The sequence below is a fragment of the Panthera leo genome, chromosome A1 (assembly GCF_018350215.1).
Source record: "Panthera leo isolate Ple1 chromosome A1, P.leo_Ple1_pat1.1, whole genome shotgun sequence".
In the NCBI taxonomy this organism is placed as follows: Eukaryota; Metazoa; Chordata; class Mammalia; order Carnivora; family Felidae; genus Panthera; species Panthera leo.
The window spans coordinates 104,932,838-104,951,487 of NC_056679.1; the positions used below are offsets into that span (position 1 = coordinate 104,932,838).

At 43.6% G+C, this 18,650-nt stretch overlaps 1 protein-coding gene across 4 annotated transcripts in view; it reads left to right on the forward strand.

Annotated features, from left to right (window-relative positions):
* The window catches only part of MEGF10 (multiple EGF like domains 10), a 181,432-nt gene that overhangs the window by 125,491 nt on the left and 37,291 nt on the right, over positions 1-18,650 (forward strand). For all 4 annotated transcript variants that reach the window (XM_042934177.1, XM_042934182.1, XM_042934195.1 and 1 more), the window contains 5 exons: positions 5,069-5,281; positions 11,226-11,400; positions 12,718-12,838; positions 13,635-13,798; positions 16,442-16,544. In XM_042934177.1, coding sequence (XP_042790111.1) covers positions 5,069-5,281; positions 11,226-11,400; positions 12,718-12,838; positions 13,635-13,798; positions 16,442-16,544 — 776 coding nt within the window. The remainder of the gene's footprint in view (positions 1-5,068; positions 5,282-11,225; positions 11,401-12,717; positions 12,839-13,634; positions 13,799-16,441; positions 16,545-18,650) is intronic.

An 18,650-nucleotide genomic window follows, 5' to 3' on the forward strand; every position in this document is an offset into this window, starting at 1 on the left:
GTTATATGTATTGCTATACTCTTAGAATAAAGTGAGCTAGAGAAAAGAAAATGTTAAGAAAATCATAAGGAAGAGAGAATATATTTACAGTAGCAGACTGTATTTATAAAAAAAAAATCAGCATATAAGTGACTTGTGCGTTCTAAACCCATGTTATTTGAGGATCAGCTGTATAATCGTTTTTCTTGTCCTCTACTGGTTTAAGTCTCAAATCTGAGGCAACACAAAGACAACAAACATATAAGGCAAACTTGTAAGGCGAATGTATAATGCAGACTTAGACTCATCTTATTTAGAATGCAGGGGAGGGGGGGATAACAGCTAATTTCCAGGTGAATTTAGATTAAGGCAAGGAAGGCAACGAGCCAAAGGAAGACAAGGAAGTTGAAGAGGGAACATCTTCTTGAGTTGTTGTTCCACTAACTATTGTTTTTCTGGTGACTTGACAACATGATTTCTGTTTTTTGTTTTAAAAAAAAATTTTTTTTTAATGTTTATTTATTTTTGAGACAGAGACAGAGCATGAACGGGGGAGGGTCAGAGAGAGGGAGACACAGAATCTGAAACAGGCTCCAGGCTCTGAGCTGTCAGCACAGAGCCCGACGTGCTGCTCGAACTCACGGACCGCGAGATCATGACCTGAGCCCAAGTCGGCCGTTTAACCGACTGAGCCACGCAGGCGCCCCTGATTTCTGTTTTTAATTATACCATGCCCATCTGGGTTCTAGACACACACACACACACACACACACACACAGCATGCACTTTTGTCACCACGATTGGGGAAAATGAGCAGCTATGGGGCAGTTTGTGGTGACAGCAGCTTTGAGGGCCTGGGGTCTTGGCATTTCCCTGTTTTAAGAAGTCAGCGTAACTTGATCACTGAGGTTAGACCAGAGGGCTGCTGCCTGGGGGAGCAGGTATCACCACTGGTAGCTGTCAGCAGAGCATTTCCAGGATGTGGGGACGCACTCCCAGCCACAGTAGAAGCAGAAAAAACAAAACAGACACCTTGTAGGCAGGCAGAGAGGCTCATGGGATGCCCAAATAATAGTCCCTGGGGCTTGTGGACAGTTTAGGAGGACATTGTGGTGAGGAACTGTAATGTGGCACAGCCAGGCAAGAGGGAAGATATCTATATCTATATCTATATCTATATCTATATCTATATCTATATCTATATCTATATCTATCTATATATCCCTTATATCCCCCAAATGGAGCTAAGTCTGTTTGACAAAGACTTTTAACTCTGCTAACCTGAAAGGTATAAGCTACGTCATGATTGCTTTTATTTTCCAGATAGAACATGTCTACTTCTAGAAAGATATCCTACCATCTGGTGGTTTCCAGATTCTCGTGCAAATTCTTTTGAAGGGGTTAAAAGAGTGTTCTTCATGCTAGTGGGTCACCATGGAATCGCTCAGACCTTTGGGGTCCTTTCCTGTAATTGGTGCTCCATTAAGAGTTAGCTGCATGGAGAGATCTGTGCCTCAGTTCGGCTGTCTGTTAAGGTGAAGCCAAGATTGTCTGGCCATGCAGGTTCCCTATTAACCTGCAAGTGAAGAAGGAATGTGGGTCAGAGGAGGTAAAGTCAGAAATTACAGACAGGAATTGGGCGGGGGGGGGGTGAGGGGGTGGGGGGAGGGGGATGCGGCTTTGGTCTCCAATGGGGTAACTTTCTGGTATCTAGGATTGTGGAAAAGTTGGCTGTTTTCCAGCACTTTTTATATTTCCCCCAGAGCAGTAGTTCCAGATGCTTGAAAGGCAGGCAGCTGATCCATCGATCCCGGATTTAATGAGGAATGCGATTCTTTCCCACGAAATCATGGTTTGGCCCAATTATTCCAAGCCCTCTAGGGAGGGACGTGCTCAAAAGGACCAGGCAGAAAGGAGCTGCCACCCCTTATATGCTAACTCACTTCCTTTTCCATCCATTTGTAACAAGATGCAATATAATAATCAAAATGGTATTAAAATAAGCCTGTGACCTTCATTGGTTTGGGAATTGGGGTTGTATTTTATTATCTCTACTTAAAGCTTATCCATTTTTTTCCAATCCCAGAGCATTATTCAAAAACAAAAATGAGGGGTGCCTGGATGGCTCAGTTGGTTAAGCGTCCGACTTCGGCTCAGGTCATGATCTCGTGGTTTGTGAGTTTGAGCCCCATGTCGGGCTCTGTGTTTACAGCTCAGAGCCTAGAGCCTGCTTTGGATTCTGTATCTCCCTCTGTCTCTGCTCTGTCTCTCTCTCTGTGTCAAAAAATAAATAAACATTAAAACAAAATTAAAGGGGCACTTGGGCGGCTCAGTCGGTTGAGCAACCGACTTCGGCTCAGGTCATGATCTCACGGTCTGTGAGTTCGAGCCCCGCGTCGGGCTCTGTGCTGACAGCTCAGAGCCTGGATGGAGCCTGCCCTGGATTCTGTGTCTGTCTCTCTTTCTGACCCTCCCCATTTATCCTCTGTCTCTCTCTGTCTCAAAAATAAATAAACGTTAAAAAATATTTAAAAAAAATGAAAGAATGTATAAACTCCAAATTTCTATATTTCTGCTGTGGCCACTATTTAATTGCTATATCTTTATCAGCCTCTCTGCTGTCTCTCCTAAGAACATCTATTACCTCTTTTACTAATTCTTAAGATAGATTTTTTTCCCCCATTGTTCTGCCTGGGACCACAAAAACAACATTAAGGGCATGAAATTCCTTGAGAATGATGCTTCTTTTAGATAAAGGGGCCAAAAAGGGAGATAAGTCTGGTTGACAAAGACTTTTAACTCTGCTAACCTGAAAGGTATAAGCTACCTCGTGATTGCTTTTATTTCCAAAGACGGAAAATGTCTACTTCTAGGAAGATACCCTACCACCTTGGTTTAGTAGATGGAAATAGACATAACTGTTATTCACAGGATTCTCTTACAAGTGCAACATTGATGAAAAAGAAAGGAGACTATGAAGTGAGCTTTACATAATGGCTACTTCAGTAAGTAAAATTCAAATGGCTTTTTGCCATTTATAATACAAACTAGTACTATGTTTTATTATAGCTTAGAAAGGTAAATATGGTCCAGGACCAGTTATTATGGATTTTGTTTTCCCAAAGAAAAGGAAGTCTCTGCCAAGATAGGATGAAATATACACACTGTTTCCCTGTCATTTGTCAGTGGACAGACGTTTTTTCCAGGCTTCCGATCTATACTCAGTTCACCCACTTTTAGAGCTAAGCTTTTTACTAAGTTAAAATCATGGATCCCAAAGCTTCACATTTTGGTTAGTTTTCAAATCCATATAAGAGAGAGGAAGCAATGTTATTTCACCTTGTTTATCTTTATCTTTTTGGAACTGAATTGCAGGAAAATCTGGATGAACAGGTTGCATAGTTGTCTTACCATCCTTTAGCCGAGCCATGACGAGGCCAAATTACCATACTTCAGCATTTCTTTCTCTAAAGTTTACATCTTTAAGGAATAAACTAAGTGACTTGGCTTATTAAAGCTTCTTACAAGTTAAAAATAGAGTACCCTTTAAAAATACTCTGGTCTAAAAATAGGTATACTCCTGGGTAACCTTAAGACACACATCTGATTTTATGCTAAATGATAGTTACTACAGAACTTTGCTAATGATCTGTTGAGCAGTTGATCTGAAGATTTTGCCGCTTGACAAACATACCTAAAGATGGTCTTAAGAGTCAGGTGAAACCAAGTTTACCAGAGGCTCTTTTCCTTTTCTCTGTCTCATGAAATACATGCTAGAGCCAGGCCTGACCAGAAAAGTGTCAAAGGGATCTGGAGATTTATCTTCTACTCTTAAATAGAATCCCAGCCAGTCTTGGTATTGTTACTAATCACGCCCCATAAAACATAAGCAAACCTTGTGGAAAATGTTTGCTTTTCAGCCCCTTTGCCAGTGCCTTTAGGTATCCTTGAATTCATTATTTTGAACTTGCTGTTGGCATTATACTGGTCTAAAAAAATTCAGTGCTGACCTACCTTTTTGACCGTGGTTCTGGCATGACACGAGAGCCACATGGGAAGTGTCTGCTGATATCCACAAAGTGTACCCTACTTACGGCCGGCACTTGGCTAGACGAGACCCCATCTCACTCTCCCTTGGCAGGAAGTGCTCCTTCTGTTGCGGGAGCCTCCGTGAAGTCACCTTGCCAGGTCCCAAAGAAACTTGGCTGGCTGGACAACTGGTCATGCATTCTATGGCGTGATGAGAATTTTCTCTTCTCCATCATACTTCCTTGCGGCCACTTACAGACCCTGTCCTTCCTTTAGGAGCAGACTCTAATGTTATTTTTTAAAAGATAAAGTCAATTTTGGGGACCGGATATTTTTTCCTTGCTATTGGTCAACCCTTCTTACAGAGGACGATACCCCACTTTGCAAAAAGTTTGTGCTAGGAAACTCTGTGCATCTCTAAATCTCCTGGCAAGAGTTCCCCAGGTGGAATCAAGGAAACCTGATAGCTATAGCTCTGACTTCCCCGATTCTAAAGAGGACTGTGTTTATTAAATGCATAACTTTCTAAATGAGGGGCAATTATTGTCATTCAGCTTTGAAAAGAGCAGATACATGGCTGGATTAAATACTGATGCCACCGTGAAAGCCAAGAGAATTAACATTGTTTGAAATATGCCACAAAGTTTTATCGTTAAAATGGGGAAAGCATCTATTTCAATATTTTAATTTCCTAATTTGGGCAATTACTCTTTTCCTGTTTTCGGTATCTCCTCAAGTGATATATCTGTATCTGTGTCTATATCTATATATCTTTAGCAAGCACGAGGTAAAAAACGTTCTTCCTGTGGCAAGTTCATAATTTTATTTTGGTTTCATTTTTGTTATTCCTTTGAACAGACTCATACTGCTGTTAATACTATCTGTAGCCAGAGTGATTCAGTTTACTGCTTTTATACCTGTAATGGGACTATCACGAAAACAATGTATCAAATGCGAAAAGCAGTTTCAGTTTCTACATCACAAAGCCTATCAGAATGGACTGTGTATTTTTACACCACACTGACTAATCTGTCTTCTGCTCCCGCCTCCTGCTTGACAGGTGCCAGGACGAGTGTCCCGTTGGCACCTACGGAGTTGGCTGTGCGGAGACCTGCCAATGTGTCAATGGAGGGAAATGTTATCACGTGAGCGGTTCTTGCCTCTGCGAAGCAGGCTTTGCTGGCGAGCATTGCGAGGCGCGTCTGTGTCCAGAAGGGCTGTATGGCATCAAGTGTGACAAGCGGTGTCCCTGCCACCTGGATAACACTCATAGGTGAGGGTTAGCTGCCCCTGGAAGGATGTGTCCTATTACAGTTTGAACTGCAGTGACCACTCTTTGGAAGGAGAGATTGACAGAGGGATGCCCACCCTGAGACCCTTCCTGCCTCTGCATCATTCTGGGGAGGAGCTGCTAAGTGAGTGGAAGAATTCTTAGTGGGTGACAGTCCAGGCCGGAAGTGCTCAAACTGGTAGAGGCTCTTGGGTGGATATCAAATTCTATTCTCCATCGATGGCCGTTGCCAAAAATTAAATTTGCTGAGGTTCGTAGAATGTTTCCCTAAGAGGGGGATTCTGTGACATTCCCTTAGAAGCAAAGATGCAATGAAAGACATGAGTTAAGCCCAGTGTAGTACGTAAAAGTATCCCAAAAATGGTTCTCACTGCAGCATCTTTGACATGACAGCACATCTGTGTAGAAAAGAAGGGTACCGGTGGAAGTTTCGTAAAAGTGTTTCGCATGTGGCTGTCACATGTGAAATATGTTTTCAGAATTGATTACTCTGACATAGGACTCACAGGGGCCTTTTAGCTCAAAACTTTCTCGAAGAATTTAAGAACAGGAAACCATGATCCCACCCACTGTAGTGTTCCTTGCCTACCCCTGAAAACATCTTTCTACCCCATTTCTTCCTCTCCCTCCCCCAAGGACCACATACTTATCACTTAGATTCTGGGTCTCCTTTGCAGACTGCCGGAAAACCTCGGTCTGACAAAAATGTAGTGCATTATATAGCAGTTCAAATGTTACAAGAATTACTTATTTGAATTCCGCACAGCTGTTACTTCGTTTATGCTCCAGAAAAGTAACTTGTGGCCACGTCAAATCTCAAATGCAGAAAAGGTAAATGTAAATAGAAGTGTGCGGTTGGTCTCTTCTTTAAACCATTGTTAGGAACAAAAAAGCAGACTTTGTACTATAAGTGAGCAAACGAGGGAGAGAGAGAGAATATTTGGAATACATTTTAGTGGGACATATCAAAGAAGTGCATTCATAATGTATCTCAAGCAACTTTGTAAGCTGCTTTAATCAACTTTGGTTTTCTTCATTGGAAGACGTTGCCACTCTTTACGTGACAAGGTTAAGTAAACACTTGGCGAGTGAAAATGTGTTTCCTGGAAACACAAGGTTCCTTTGAACCAAGAGGTATAGAATCTTTGTATTAATTGAAAATCTAGCTTGTTCATTTTACCATTTAAATGTGTGTGTGTGTGTGTGTGTGTGTGTGTGTGTGTGTGTGTGTATGTGTGTGTGTGTGTGTGTGTGTGTGTGAGAGAGAGAGAGAGAGAGAGAGAGAGCAAGCAAGCTAGTGGGGGAGAGGGGCAGAGGAAGGGAGGGAGAATCCCAAGCAGGCTCCGTGTGTCAGTGCAGAGCCTGATGTGGGGCTGGATTCCACAACTCTGGGATGATGTCCTGAGCTGAAATCAAGACTCGGGCGCTTAACCGACGGAGCCACCCAGGCATCCCAGCAGTTGATTTTTTGCTTGACTATTTGAGCTGGGCACATCTTGGTGGTCGTTCTGCTTTTCTCCTCGTATTCAGCTGGCAGATCAAGTAGAGGTTGATTGGTCCTAGAATTCCCCCCTCACTTGTCTACCATTTGGCTGGTTGATGGGTGCCTGAACCACATGTCTTCAGCAGCTAGCACCTTAACCTTGGCTTTCTTTCATAATGCCTGGCTTCCAAAAGCAAAAAGAGGTGGAAAAGGCCCCAACGTGCAAACACTTTTCAAACCTTTGGTTATCTCATATTTGCTAACATCCCTCTAGTCAAAACAGGTCTACACCAACTACAGTTTCAACTGATAGGAGGAGTTGGCGAAGAATGTGTGGCGATTGTTATTTTTGCAGTCTATCATAGGGTTGAAACTAATTTAAATCTATTTATAAGTGACATTTCTGTTTTCAGGTATAGCCCTATTATAGAGCCTTAAGACATTCGCTGTGGCCTGGACTTTTCAGCTGAAAACTAGCTTTAATGGTGGAAATGATTTTGAACAGGAAAATAAAATTTGAAATTTATTAAGATTCCCCACGGGATATGTATATTAGGTCTTATTAATAAGGACTTTTAATAGCTGTGGGCAATCAGGATGTGCCTATTTGCAAATGCCACATAATTGTCATTACATTTGAGCATTAAAAACATCTAAGGAAATGAATAAAAGGAAGTTCAAGGACTCATTCTATTTTAGCCAATATTGTATTGGGCCCTTGTAATAATTTGCTGGAAATTGAAAGTTTTACCAGAGCATTTGTATCTAGTTACATATGTGATGAAATGATAGGTATTCCTATACATGTATAATCCTATTTTCATATACACAAAGCAATCTGTTCTTTAGAAAGAAAACGGATAGTAGCGTATTACCCTTCAGCCTCCAGTCTGCCGCACTAACATCAACACGTAAATCTCATTACCAATTAAGCTGCCTGCCTGAGAACCCATCAAATGCCTCCAAAGTGCTCTGGCTTCCTACATCTAATTACAAATTACAGAATACTAATTTCGGTGTCAATCAATCTGAGAACCAGTGTGCTGAACTAATACTCACTAGGGGGCATTGAATATCAATTTCTGTGTCTGCCTGTAGCTTAGTTCAATTCCCTGTCCCCAGATAATCTATTTCATTTAACATTTATGTCTATACCATGAATATGACTTTCTACTCTTCAATGTAAAGTAATAGTTTCTACAAAAAGATGTCCTTTTCTTGTAACAGTATGTTGAAATAACGTCAACGACTTCAACCAATCCATGGCTTGAAATATTTCTTTTCCTTTTCTCAATTGTGAGAACTTTCTGAAGTTTTAATTTAAATTTGTCCCTGCTTTTGCACAATACAGGCTTTTATTGCTCCTGCTGTCCCATTGATCTGTGCTAAATCCTAAATTTTAGCCATTTTTTTTTCCATAAGTAGCCCACCTAGCAGGTTGCTACCCAACTTTTTCTTCGATGTAAAAACAAATAAATCTGGGTTCGGTTTTGATTCTGCTCTACCCGTGCTGGGCTTTGAACAAATTACTCTTTCCAGGTCCCTGTTGCCTTATTTACAAAGTGGGTGCATACCCAACACGTAGAGTAGTTTTATTATCTTTAGGTATTAAACAAAATAATGCACATGGATTGTGGAGCATGATGTTAGCTCCTATCCAGGGCTCGGTAAATGCTAGCTGCTGGCCTATGCATTGATTTACAGTGTCATCATAAATGTCACGTAAGTGAGTATTCCCTGAAATTCATGGTGGTTCCCTTTCAGCCACAACGTTGATGTTTTAAAAACTAATTCTAGGGTGAATCTTGCCTTTCAGTGCAGGTGTGCAGATTATCATTCAGTATTGCTGGATGACTCGGAGATATGGGGGAAGTAGATCCATGTGGGAAAGCAAGAATTCACAGTCAAATCCCACTACCCCTCAGCCAAGCCATTTTCACTCCCTTAATCAGTATTTGCTGTGCACCCACTGTGGGCTGGGGACAGGTAATAAAACATGCTTGATTCTTGCCCTCAGGGAACCCCCAGTCTAGAGGGGAAGGAAGACATGGGTCGAATGGAGAGGGCCAGGCAGAGAAAGGGGAAATGGTACTCTAGTCATATGGAATAAACAGCCCACGTGATGGCTTTACATTGGCAACGCTCAGTGCTTTTTTTTTTTTTTTTTTAATGATTTTTTAGTGTTTATTTTTGAAAGAGAGAGAGAGAGAACAAGCAAGGGAGGGGCAGAGAGAGATTTAGGCACAGAATCCGAAGCAGGCTCCAGGCTCTGAGCTGTCAGCACAGAGCCTGACATGGGGCTTGAACCCACGAACCATGAGATCATGACCTGAGCTCAAGTCAGACATTCAACTGACTGAGCCACCCAGGCACCCTGACACTCAATGCTTTTATCAGTAAAAAGAAATCCATTGCAGTTAAGTGTAGTAATAAAAAGATAATAATGACTAAAGAAGAAGTTGGGGAAGTAGGTGGTGGCCAGATAACAATGACCTGTGGGCTGTGTTTAGGGTGATCTTATTTCTAGGGTCACAGGGACTGTTTGCATTAGGGACTGTTCTCTTAACGTAATTATGAAGAATTCCCTCTTCACTCTTGAAAATGTCCTGGTTTAGACAATAAATGACACAGTCATTTGAGCCATGTTAGCATAGATTTTATTCTAAGTGTAGTGGGAGTTTTTGAAGAGTTTTAACAAGAAAGATAGGATAGCATCTACTTTTTTGGGTGACAAGGCATGAGTGAATGCTGGTGTTAGAAGGCATAAGGCTGTCCAGATTTTCAAAGCTAGGCGGCCGTAGCATGGTGACACGGAGGAGGGAGAGATGATGGTGGAGGCAGGGTATTGGGTTCTAGCGATGAAGTAGATAAGCGGAATGAGGGAGGGGTTACCAGGAATAACTCTGAGGTTTCTGCTTTAAACAACTGACTGGCTGGTGGTGCCGTTGTTCCGGTGAGGTGATTGAGAGTAAACCCTGGGGAATGAAGAGAGGGAAGAACAGACTCAGTATTTGACATGCTAAGTTTGAGATGACGGTGCCCAGTGTTTACTCAAGGATAAGGAGCAGATAAGTAGATCTGAGTAGGTCTAAGTAAGTAGACTTGACACTCAAACCTTTATTTTTTTTAAAAAAATATTTTTTTAATGTTTATTTATTTTGAGAGAGGCAGAGCATGAGCAGGGGAGGGTCAGAGAGAGAGGAAGGCACAGAATCCGAAGCAGGCTCCAGGCTCTGAGCTGTCAGCACAGAGCCCGACGCGGGGCTCGAGCTCAATGAAATGTGAGATCATGACCTGAGCCGAAGTCAGACGCTTAACCAACTGAGCCGCCCAGATGCCCAACTAACCCTTGCCTTTTAAGTCCAGACTTTCTATACCCAAGAACCCGTGTTCCATGTAGAGTGGTCCTTGGGTATTTCTTCATAGCGTGTTCCCTGAGTCATGATTCTGACAGATGCCTAGGCCTTTGCTTGTGGACACTTAGTTGCAGCAGAAGAGCAAAGCATCCTACCCACAGGGGTGCGGTGGAGGCCCTCGCCGGACAGACTGGGACGTCAGGCCGGAGAGGTTGTGTGCTTTCACTAAGGTACCCAGGTGGTGGGAGAGTTGGAGTTACATCTCAGCCTTCCCCTCTCCCAGCAGATCATTCTTTCTAAGAGTAGAAAATCTATGGGTTGTCTTCAGATGAGAGTCACTTACCAAATGTCTGGATGAGACACTGGGTTCTGTTGTTGGCTCTCATTAATGGGAGAGGGTTTATCTCCACCGGGGGGAGGAAGACCGTCTTTAACAAACAGTGTTTCAATTGTGAGTGGAGCCTGTTTGATGGTTGAGATTCTCCTGTGGTGAGAAGCACATGTGTTTTGCATGCCACAGAGCACCCTATTGTGTCAGCCTCACCAACGCCTGCCTCTCGGCGCAGCTGATGTGTCCCATTTGCTCTGGAGTGACAGCTGGCCGCCTGGCCTGTCAAAGCAGCTGCTGCTTCAGGTAGGGACAGCTGCGCCACCACCAGGTACAGGGAAACGAGAGAGGAAACAGGCCGACCAGGTCACAGCTTTTGGAGTCCCTCAGCCATCACCCTGCTTCACTGATTTGGTATTGTTCATTGGACGGAGTCATTCTCGAAGCCTTCTCATCTAGTTGACCTCTCGCCGAATTAGCGCTTTCAGTTTATGAAAATCACAGTGAGTTCCAGACAAAAGGATGTGGTTGTGATCGTCTTCCTGTTAGGGCGTGATGCCGATTTCACGCAACATTTCTGCGGTACCAATCGGGTTTCAGCCAATTAATTCAATCATAGCAAGCCTGGGAATGAAATTTAAATTACTGTGCATGGAATCACCCAGCCCTGAATTGCTCATGGCTAAGGCGACATTTGCATGGGCCTTGGGTGTCATGTTTACCCGGGAGTGACTTTCTCCTTTCATCCGTGTCTCTCAGCTGTCACCCCATGTCTGGAGAGTGTGCCTGCAAGCCGGGCTGGTCGGGACTCTACTGTAATGAAACATGTTCCCCTGGATTCTTCGGGGAAGCTTGCCAACAGATCTGCAGCTGCCAAAATGGGGCTGACTGTGACAGTGTGACTGGAAAGTGCACCTGTGCCCCGGGATTCAAAGTGAGTGGCTCTGGAGGGAGGAGCCGAGGGGTACGACGTGGAGCATACTGATACCATATACCGTATATGACCTTTTCTGACGTACAAACGAAGGTGCTAAAATCGGTCACATCATTAGCAAGAAAGAGAGTAAAGAGAGAAGTACTGATAAGAAACATAAGTCATTCCCTTAGAATAATGATGGGAGAGCAGGTAAAGCTATAAATGTTGCATTGGTATTAATGATTTCCTTAATATGTGTCATGGAATAGGCTGTATTTTAATTATTCCTTACATAATTGTTTGTTTCCTTACACTATTCTTTTACTACGTTAGATAGGCAACAAAGAAATGACTTTTCCAAGTAGGATATATACTATTGTTAATGGCTTTTGTCTTAACCTCGTGCAATTTGAAGGCACAGAATGTATCGAGTTAGTATTTATTGTGTATTTGCATGTGATGGTTAGCGCTTTGTAAGTTTTTCAGTGCCTTTGAGAATCTAGACCTTGCACATATATATGCCTGTGTGCCAATAGAGCAGAATTTTGCCTAGTTTCTAGGATTTCTTAGCTACGCGTTAGGAATCTTTGTTTTAAAGGAAAATGGCCTTGAGTATTTTCTCCCATTTGAGAGGACAGTATTAACCAATGAAGACATTGGTGATTATTCTAGAGCATATAATGTGGAGTGAGTAAGTGATAAAGCCTCAGAGTTGAGAGGATCTTTACAGGTTTTCTAACCTATGTCAGTATTCTTTGCTGGAGCCCTGAATTAGCCTTGTGTTAAGTCTCTTCTGTTTTGAGAGGAGGTGACCTCCGGTCATCCTTGATAGCCCACTTCTGTGTTTCAGGCTTATTGTCAGATAATAAATTGAATCATGCTGTAGGCGGAGGGTATGTTCTGATGCTTTGCTTCACCCGCTAATCATACTGCACGTTATACAAAGAAGTGTAGGGCGCTATGCCATTTAGCGTATAATTTATATTTATGCGTATTTATTTATTGACTGTAATTTGTAGTTCATTGTGCTATATCTGCTCGTCTGAGCCAGGACAAAGGGGTTTGTATTTGCTAGGAAGGGAAGCTAATGAAGGCAGCAGGCTTTTTTCTATTTAATAACAGCCCCTATTTAATAACTGTATCCTAAACAGGCAAGCTGGCATTGCCCTTGAAGCTTTAAAATTTGCATACTGGTGGCATTTAGCAATTTTAAAAAATACAAGTGTTAAAATTAGAGAGGGATTATAATTAGCATTGTCAAGAGGTATTTTTGTTTATTTGTGTTGGCCATATTTCATTCACTAAAATTGCATTTTCCTATCCGTGCCTGTCTAGGGAATTGACTGCTCTATCCCATGCCCGCTGGGAACCTATGGGATCAACTGTTCCTCTCCCTGTGGTTGTAAAAATGATGCTGTCTGCTCACCTGTGGATGGGTCTTGCACCTGCAAGGCAGGTAAGTGGGTGAATGAGTCTTTTAGCTGATCCTTATCCTGGTACCTCTGAAAGTCATGGGGAAGAAACCTTGACTCGGGTTCTAGCTTCAGCTGTGCCAACATTCAGCCTCTGAACTGAGCCAGCCCCTTGTCCAGGGTGGGCTCTCTTAATTCTCTGGGCTAAGAGAAGGGGTTCACATAATATCTCTGAGGTTGCCGCCAGCTCCAGAAGTCTGGGAGTCTCTGTGCTTTGGGTAAAAGTAAGCAAGTAGACATGTATCCACACCCCTAAATTGACGGGCCCAGAGTCACAACAAGAAATGCAGCCAAGCTCCAATGTTATGCGAAGGCCAAACCGTGTCTAACTGTTGTTGCTGCAACAGCCAGGGTCCTGGATGCTCACTGTTCATTGGTTACTGGCGTTTGCTTTAAAGATGAGGTTGCTCTTTCAAACGCTAACCTTCCTTTACCCTCCCATGTAAATATTTCGCTTTCTCAACTGGAAAAACACTCAGCATCGTGCATTATGCATCACTGCACTTTAGAGACCCCCCCCCCCCCACTCCGTATCTTCTCCCAGTAGCCCCATGGCGCTTCTTGGTGTTGGCATCCTTGACCAATCATACAGCAAAGGTGGATTCTGGGTACCGCGGTCATTGCCAATGGAGGCTGTACATGGCAGGGCCATGGCTCTCTGTGCTGGGGACCCTGCTGTGCGCCTCCAACATGTCTAAAGGGAAACGTGGCTTGCAGAGGCTCGTCGACACTGCCTGCTGCTTGTGTTTGCTCCATGCTCTGGCGTTCTTGTCGTGGCAGGCTGGCACGGGGTGGACTGCTCCATCAGCTGTCCCAGCGGTACATGGGGCTTCAGCTGTAACTTAACCTGCCAGTGCCTCAACGGCGGAGCCTGCAACACCCTGGACGGGACATGCACGTGTGCGCCTGGATGGCGCGGGGAAAAATGTGAACTTCCCTGCCAGGTACGACTGAACCAGCGCCCCAGCTCGGAGGCCTGCGGAGTGTTTGCTCATGGGTGCAGTTTTCCTGATTTCCCATGTGCGAGTATGAACCCAATGAAACTATTAGAAGAATTGAGGTCTTTGAACTCACATGGGCCATACGGTTGGAAAAGGGGCAGACGTGGAAATCAGTTAGGTGGCTCTGCGAGAATCACTCCTTTCTTTTCTTTCATCTCTGCCCTGGTTCCCACCCCCACCCCCACTGCCCTTTCTGTTTTCTCCATTCTCATCTACCCATTTTTTTGTGACAGCCAGTCAACAGCATTTGTCAAACACCCAGCATATACTTGTCAACTCCCCCAATATTGTGTTTCCATTATCATGGAAATCCTCCCGCCTCTGGGGTGGAAAGTGGCAGGGGATTGAAAGGGGGTGGTGACCGGCGTCACAGAAATGCTCGCCAAGATGGTGAAAGGTTTAGAAACAACCGTCTGCTAACATAAGTGTGTCCAGAGTCACTAACAGCTCCAAAGATTTGCCTTGTTCGATGCTGACTCTGCTCCCTTGACCTACTTTAGAGGTACTCATAGTTAGAAATCCCGCGCTCTGTCTACCGCAGGCAGGCAGAGGCTGCGAACAGGACACACGTTCCGCAGTAACAGGCCGATTTCTCTTTCTTCCTCTGAAGCCCTTGGCCCGTTTCTTTGCCCTCTTTTTCATTACTCTTCCTTCCTCATTTTTTTTTCCTCCTGAGCCATTAAGCATTTTCTCAGTGATGTGTGTTCTCTGCCTCCGGGAGAGATGGCGAGATGATACCATGCCCCACCCCTGAAGTGGGCCCCTCTCACTGGGAGCTGCTTTCCCCCTGGGCTTCCTCCTCATCAAGTACAACCCATTTCCCTACTAGAGAGCATCCCACCCTGGGCTATTCCTTGCCCTCCAACCCCCTAGGACAAAGTGAAGTTAGCTTTGCTGCCTCTCATCCACCAGTGAACAAATTATCGGTGCTCTGAGATGGGCTTGAGAGTACCTTTTGCTCCCAGTCTGATTAAAGACAAAGAAAGCAAAGCCCCCGGCATAATCTTGTCCTTTTTTTTTTTTTTTTTTTTTTTTTTAATATCTTAGATGCATTAGAAAATTCAGTGGAACCTGATGGTAGTTTAAGTGGCCCATATGGTGGCAAAGCTAAATGCCATGGAGCCCCAGCAAACATTAGTGGGGCCTAATTTTTATTTTAGCAAACCCTAGACAAATGATTATGCTTTCAGACACCCACAGCCTGTTTTATGCTGGTTCTCAGGTTCCTCGCCCTTGGTAATGGTGAACCCCCTGAAGGTTTATGGTATCCTTCCTCCGTTTATCAGGATCTGGCCTGAAAGGGCGGGGCTTGTATAGGCAAAGCTGTCCATTTTCCTCCCATGGGCTAACTGATCATGTCCACAAAGAGTTTTGTCTCTGTTGGACCCAAACTGATGCGCTTGTGAAACTGTAAGGCCTGGGAATAGACCAGGGAGGAATATTTGCCAACAAGTACTCCAGCCTTCCATTAGATGGAATCAGAATACACAGGTTGTTTAGACTTCTTCACAGAGAAGAGGACATTAATTAGGAAAAGTAACAGAAGATTTTCACTTCTCCTTATGGTTCTTGGTATCACCTTGGCAGTTTATGGAAATGAACTTAATTCAACTAGCACTATGATTTTCTTTTAATTTTATTTCTTTATTTTTAAATGCTCATTTATTTATTTTGAGGGGGTGTGTGTGCACGTACAAGCAGGGGAAGGGCAGAGAGGGAGGCATGGAGAGAGGGAGAGAGTGAATCCCAAGCAGGCTCCATGGAGCCGGCGTAGAACCTGATGGGGGGCTCAAACTCATGAACTGTGAGATCATGACCTCCATGACCAAGAGTCATGACCAAGAGATCATAACCAAGAGTTGGATGCCTAACTGACTAAGCCCCCCAGGAGCCCCAATTTCCTTTTAATTTTAGAGCTTCTTGATGTGAGTCAGTGTCTTCCCTTTCCACTATCAAGTAGCATGCCTTATAGGGAACACTGAACTACTGTATAAAAATCTCTAGGAGCAAAAGAAAAATTTTTTTAATGTTATTTTTATTTTTTTTTTTATTTTTGAGAGAGAGACAGAACATGAGTGGGAGAGGGGCAGAGAGAGAGGGAGACATAGAAGCCAAAGCAGGCTCCAGGCTCTGAGCTGTCAGCACAGAGCCCGATGCAGGGCTCGAACCCACGAACCTTGAGATCATGACCTGAGCTGAAGTCAGGCGTTTAACTGACTGAGCCACCCAGGCGCCCCAAAAGAAAATATTTTTATGAGTGGTGGCTTAGGATAAGATAAAAAGATTCTGTTAATTAATTAGCATGTTTACATGTATTTGCATATGTGCCCATCAGCCTAGTGGCATAGTTGGTTTCATCATTCATAGGACCGACCATGATTTTGTTGGACAAAAACTACAGTATGAGTGATTTTAAAACACTGCCTCCTCCATTTGGGGGGCTGAGAAGACACGGGAAGAGGTGATTATAATGCATGTTGCTGAGAGGTGTTTGGGAAAGGAGATCCTGGATCTGAAGTCGCTGAGTAAGGTCCCTGTCGTCTCTCCCTGTGGATTTCCATGACCTCATTGCTGTCTCCCACGCAGGACGGCACGTATGGGCTGAACTGTGCAGAGCGCTGTGACTGTAGCCATGCGGACGGCTGCCACTCCACCACGGGCCACTGCCGCTGCCTCCCTGGATGGTCAGGTGAGCCGAGGACTGCTACTTGAATCGGGAAACAGGCCTTGTTACACCTGGTGCTCTCCCTTGCTAGTTTCCAGAAATGCACACGGGTCAGCTTTTCAGAGAAGGAAAAAGGGTAAAGTCTCCAGTCAACTGCCACAGTTTTACCCAAGAAAACCAAATTAATCTGTAATCTGAGAATGGTTTCTTTTTTTGTTTTGTTTTGTTTTGTTTTTGAGAGAGAAAGAGAGATAGAGTGTGAGCCTGGGAGGGGCAGAGAGAGAGGGAGACACAGAATCTGAAGAAGGCTCCAGGCTCTGTGCTGAAAGCAGAGAGCCTGACACGGGGCTCAAACTCCCAAACCACGAGATCATGACCTAAGCTGAACTTGGCCACTTAACCGATTGAGCCACCCAGGCACCCCAAATGACTTCTTGTTGAAACATACAGGGGCAATTCTCTTGAACCTCAATTGAAGATCCAACTGTTAGATTCAGGGCAGCAAGAGGGGAAAATGTTTTTGCTGTGAAGGGTGTATCAAGGCTTCTGTGGTATTTTTGAACTTTGAGGAAAGAACGATTGAAATAAACCACAAGAATATAACTAAGTTCATCTTGGTGAGGCAAGAATGTTAAGTATTAATATTAATATGGTTAACATGCAAGTATTAAAATATTCATTGCTAGACACGAAAGCTTTAAAACTTCCTTTTTCTTATAATAATTCTTAAGTCATAAATTTCCTAATACGATTGAGTGTCAGTTTTGGGACCAAAAGGCGGAAGTTTCTCCTTATTAATATGGCTTCATGGTTCCAGATAGGAAGTTTACCAAACTAACAGTGGACTTGGAAAAAGAACGACGTTTTTGCTCGTGATCAACAGACTCGGTAGAGGGAACTAAATGCCCAAGCAAAGAGAGATCTTGCTTTTCTGTTTCTTACATCAAGTCAAGCCTATTTTTAAAAACAAAAATGAGGGGCGCCTGGGTGGGTTGGTCGGTTAAGTGTCCGACTTCGGCTCAGATCATGATCTCACGGTTCGTGAGTTCGAGCCCCGCGTCGGGCTCTGTGCTGACAGCTCAGAGCCTGGAGCCTGTTTCAGATTCTGTGTCTCCCTCTCTCTGCCCCTCCCCTGTTCATGCTCTGTCTCTCTCTGTCTCAAAAATAAATAAACGTTAAAAAAAATAAAAAAACCCACAAAAATGAAAACAAAATCCTAAACTATGAGCAGAATTTTAAAAGCTTATTTAGAAAAATTACAAATGGGAGTGCACCAAGAAAATTATTGAACATTGGGATGAATGAACTGGGTGTATTTGTGAGCATTTCTTCTGAAAGTAAAATAAGATGTTGATTGCTAATGTGCCATTTGAGAGTGAAGTGCTGGGAAACTAGGGACCAGAGGTAGTTAGATGAACCAAAACTCTCTTTTCAGAATTCTCATTCAAAGTCATGTGTGTGTGTGTGTGTGTGTGTGTGTGTGTGTGTGTGTTTGTATATGTTGTGTTTGTATCTAAATATATTTGTATCTATATTTAGAGAGGGAGACTTGTAGGGCAGAACTATCTCCATATTGGTGATTCTTCAGTACCTTCCAACATGGTTTCTTAACTTGTCCTCTAAAAGAGAAATTGGTAGTAACAAGCCAGTGCCCCCTTTAGTGATGGTTCATATTTTGAGAACGTAGACCTTTCAGAGGAGAGTCTTATGCATCCATACCAGAGATGTGACATTTAGGAAATTATGGAGTCAGGGTGGTCTTACCTTTTAGCAAAAATGCATAAAAGGAAGAGCAAAGAAATAATAAGTAATGTTTTTTGAATGCTTACTGCAGGCTCGCAGCAGCTCTGTGAGGTAGAAAATATTTTTCTGTCTTCTTTACAGACAAAGAAACTGAGGCACCGAGAAGTTGAGTGGCTTGATCAAGGCTGCAGGGTCAGTAAACGTGAGAGACAGGATTTGCACCATTGCTTTTCCACTGCATCTCCAGCTCTCTTAATTACTGCACCCTCTGCCATGCACACATTTCTTCCAGAAAGTGCTGGGGAAGGGGCAGTTAGGTGGAGATTAATTGAGCATGGATGAGGACTTCTGAGAATTATATGATAGGACCTGGTGATAAGTGCTGAT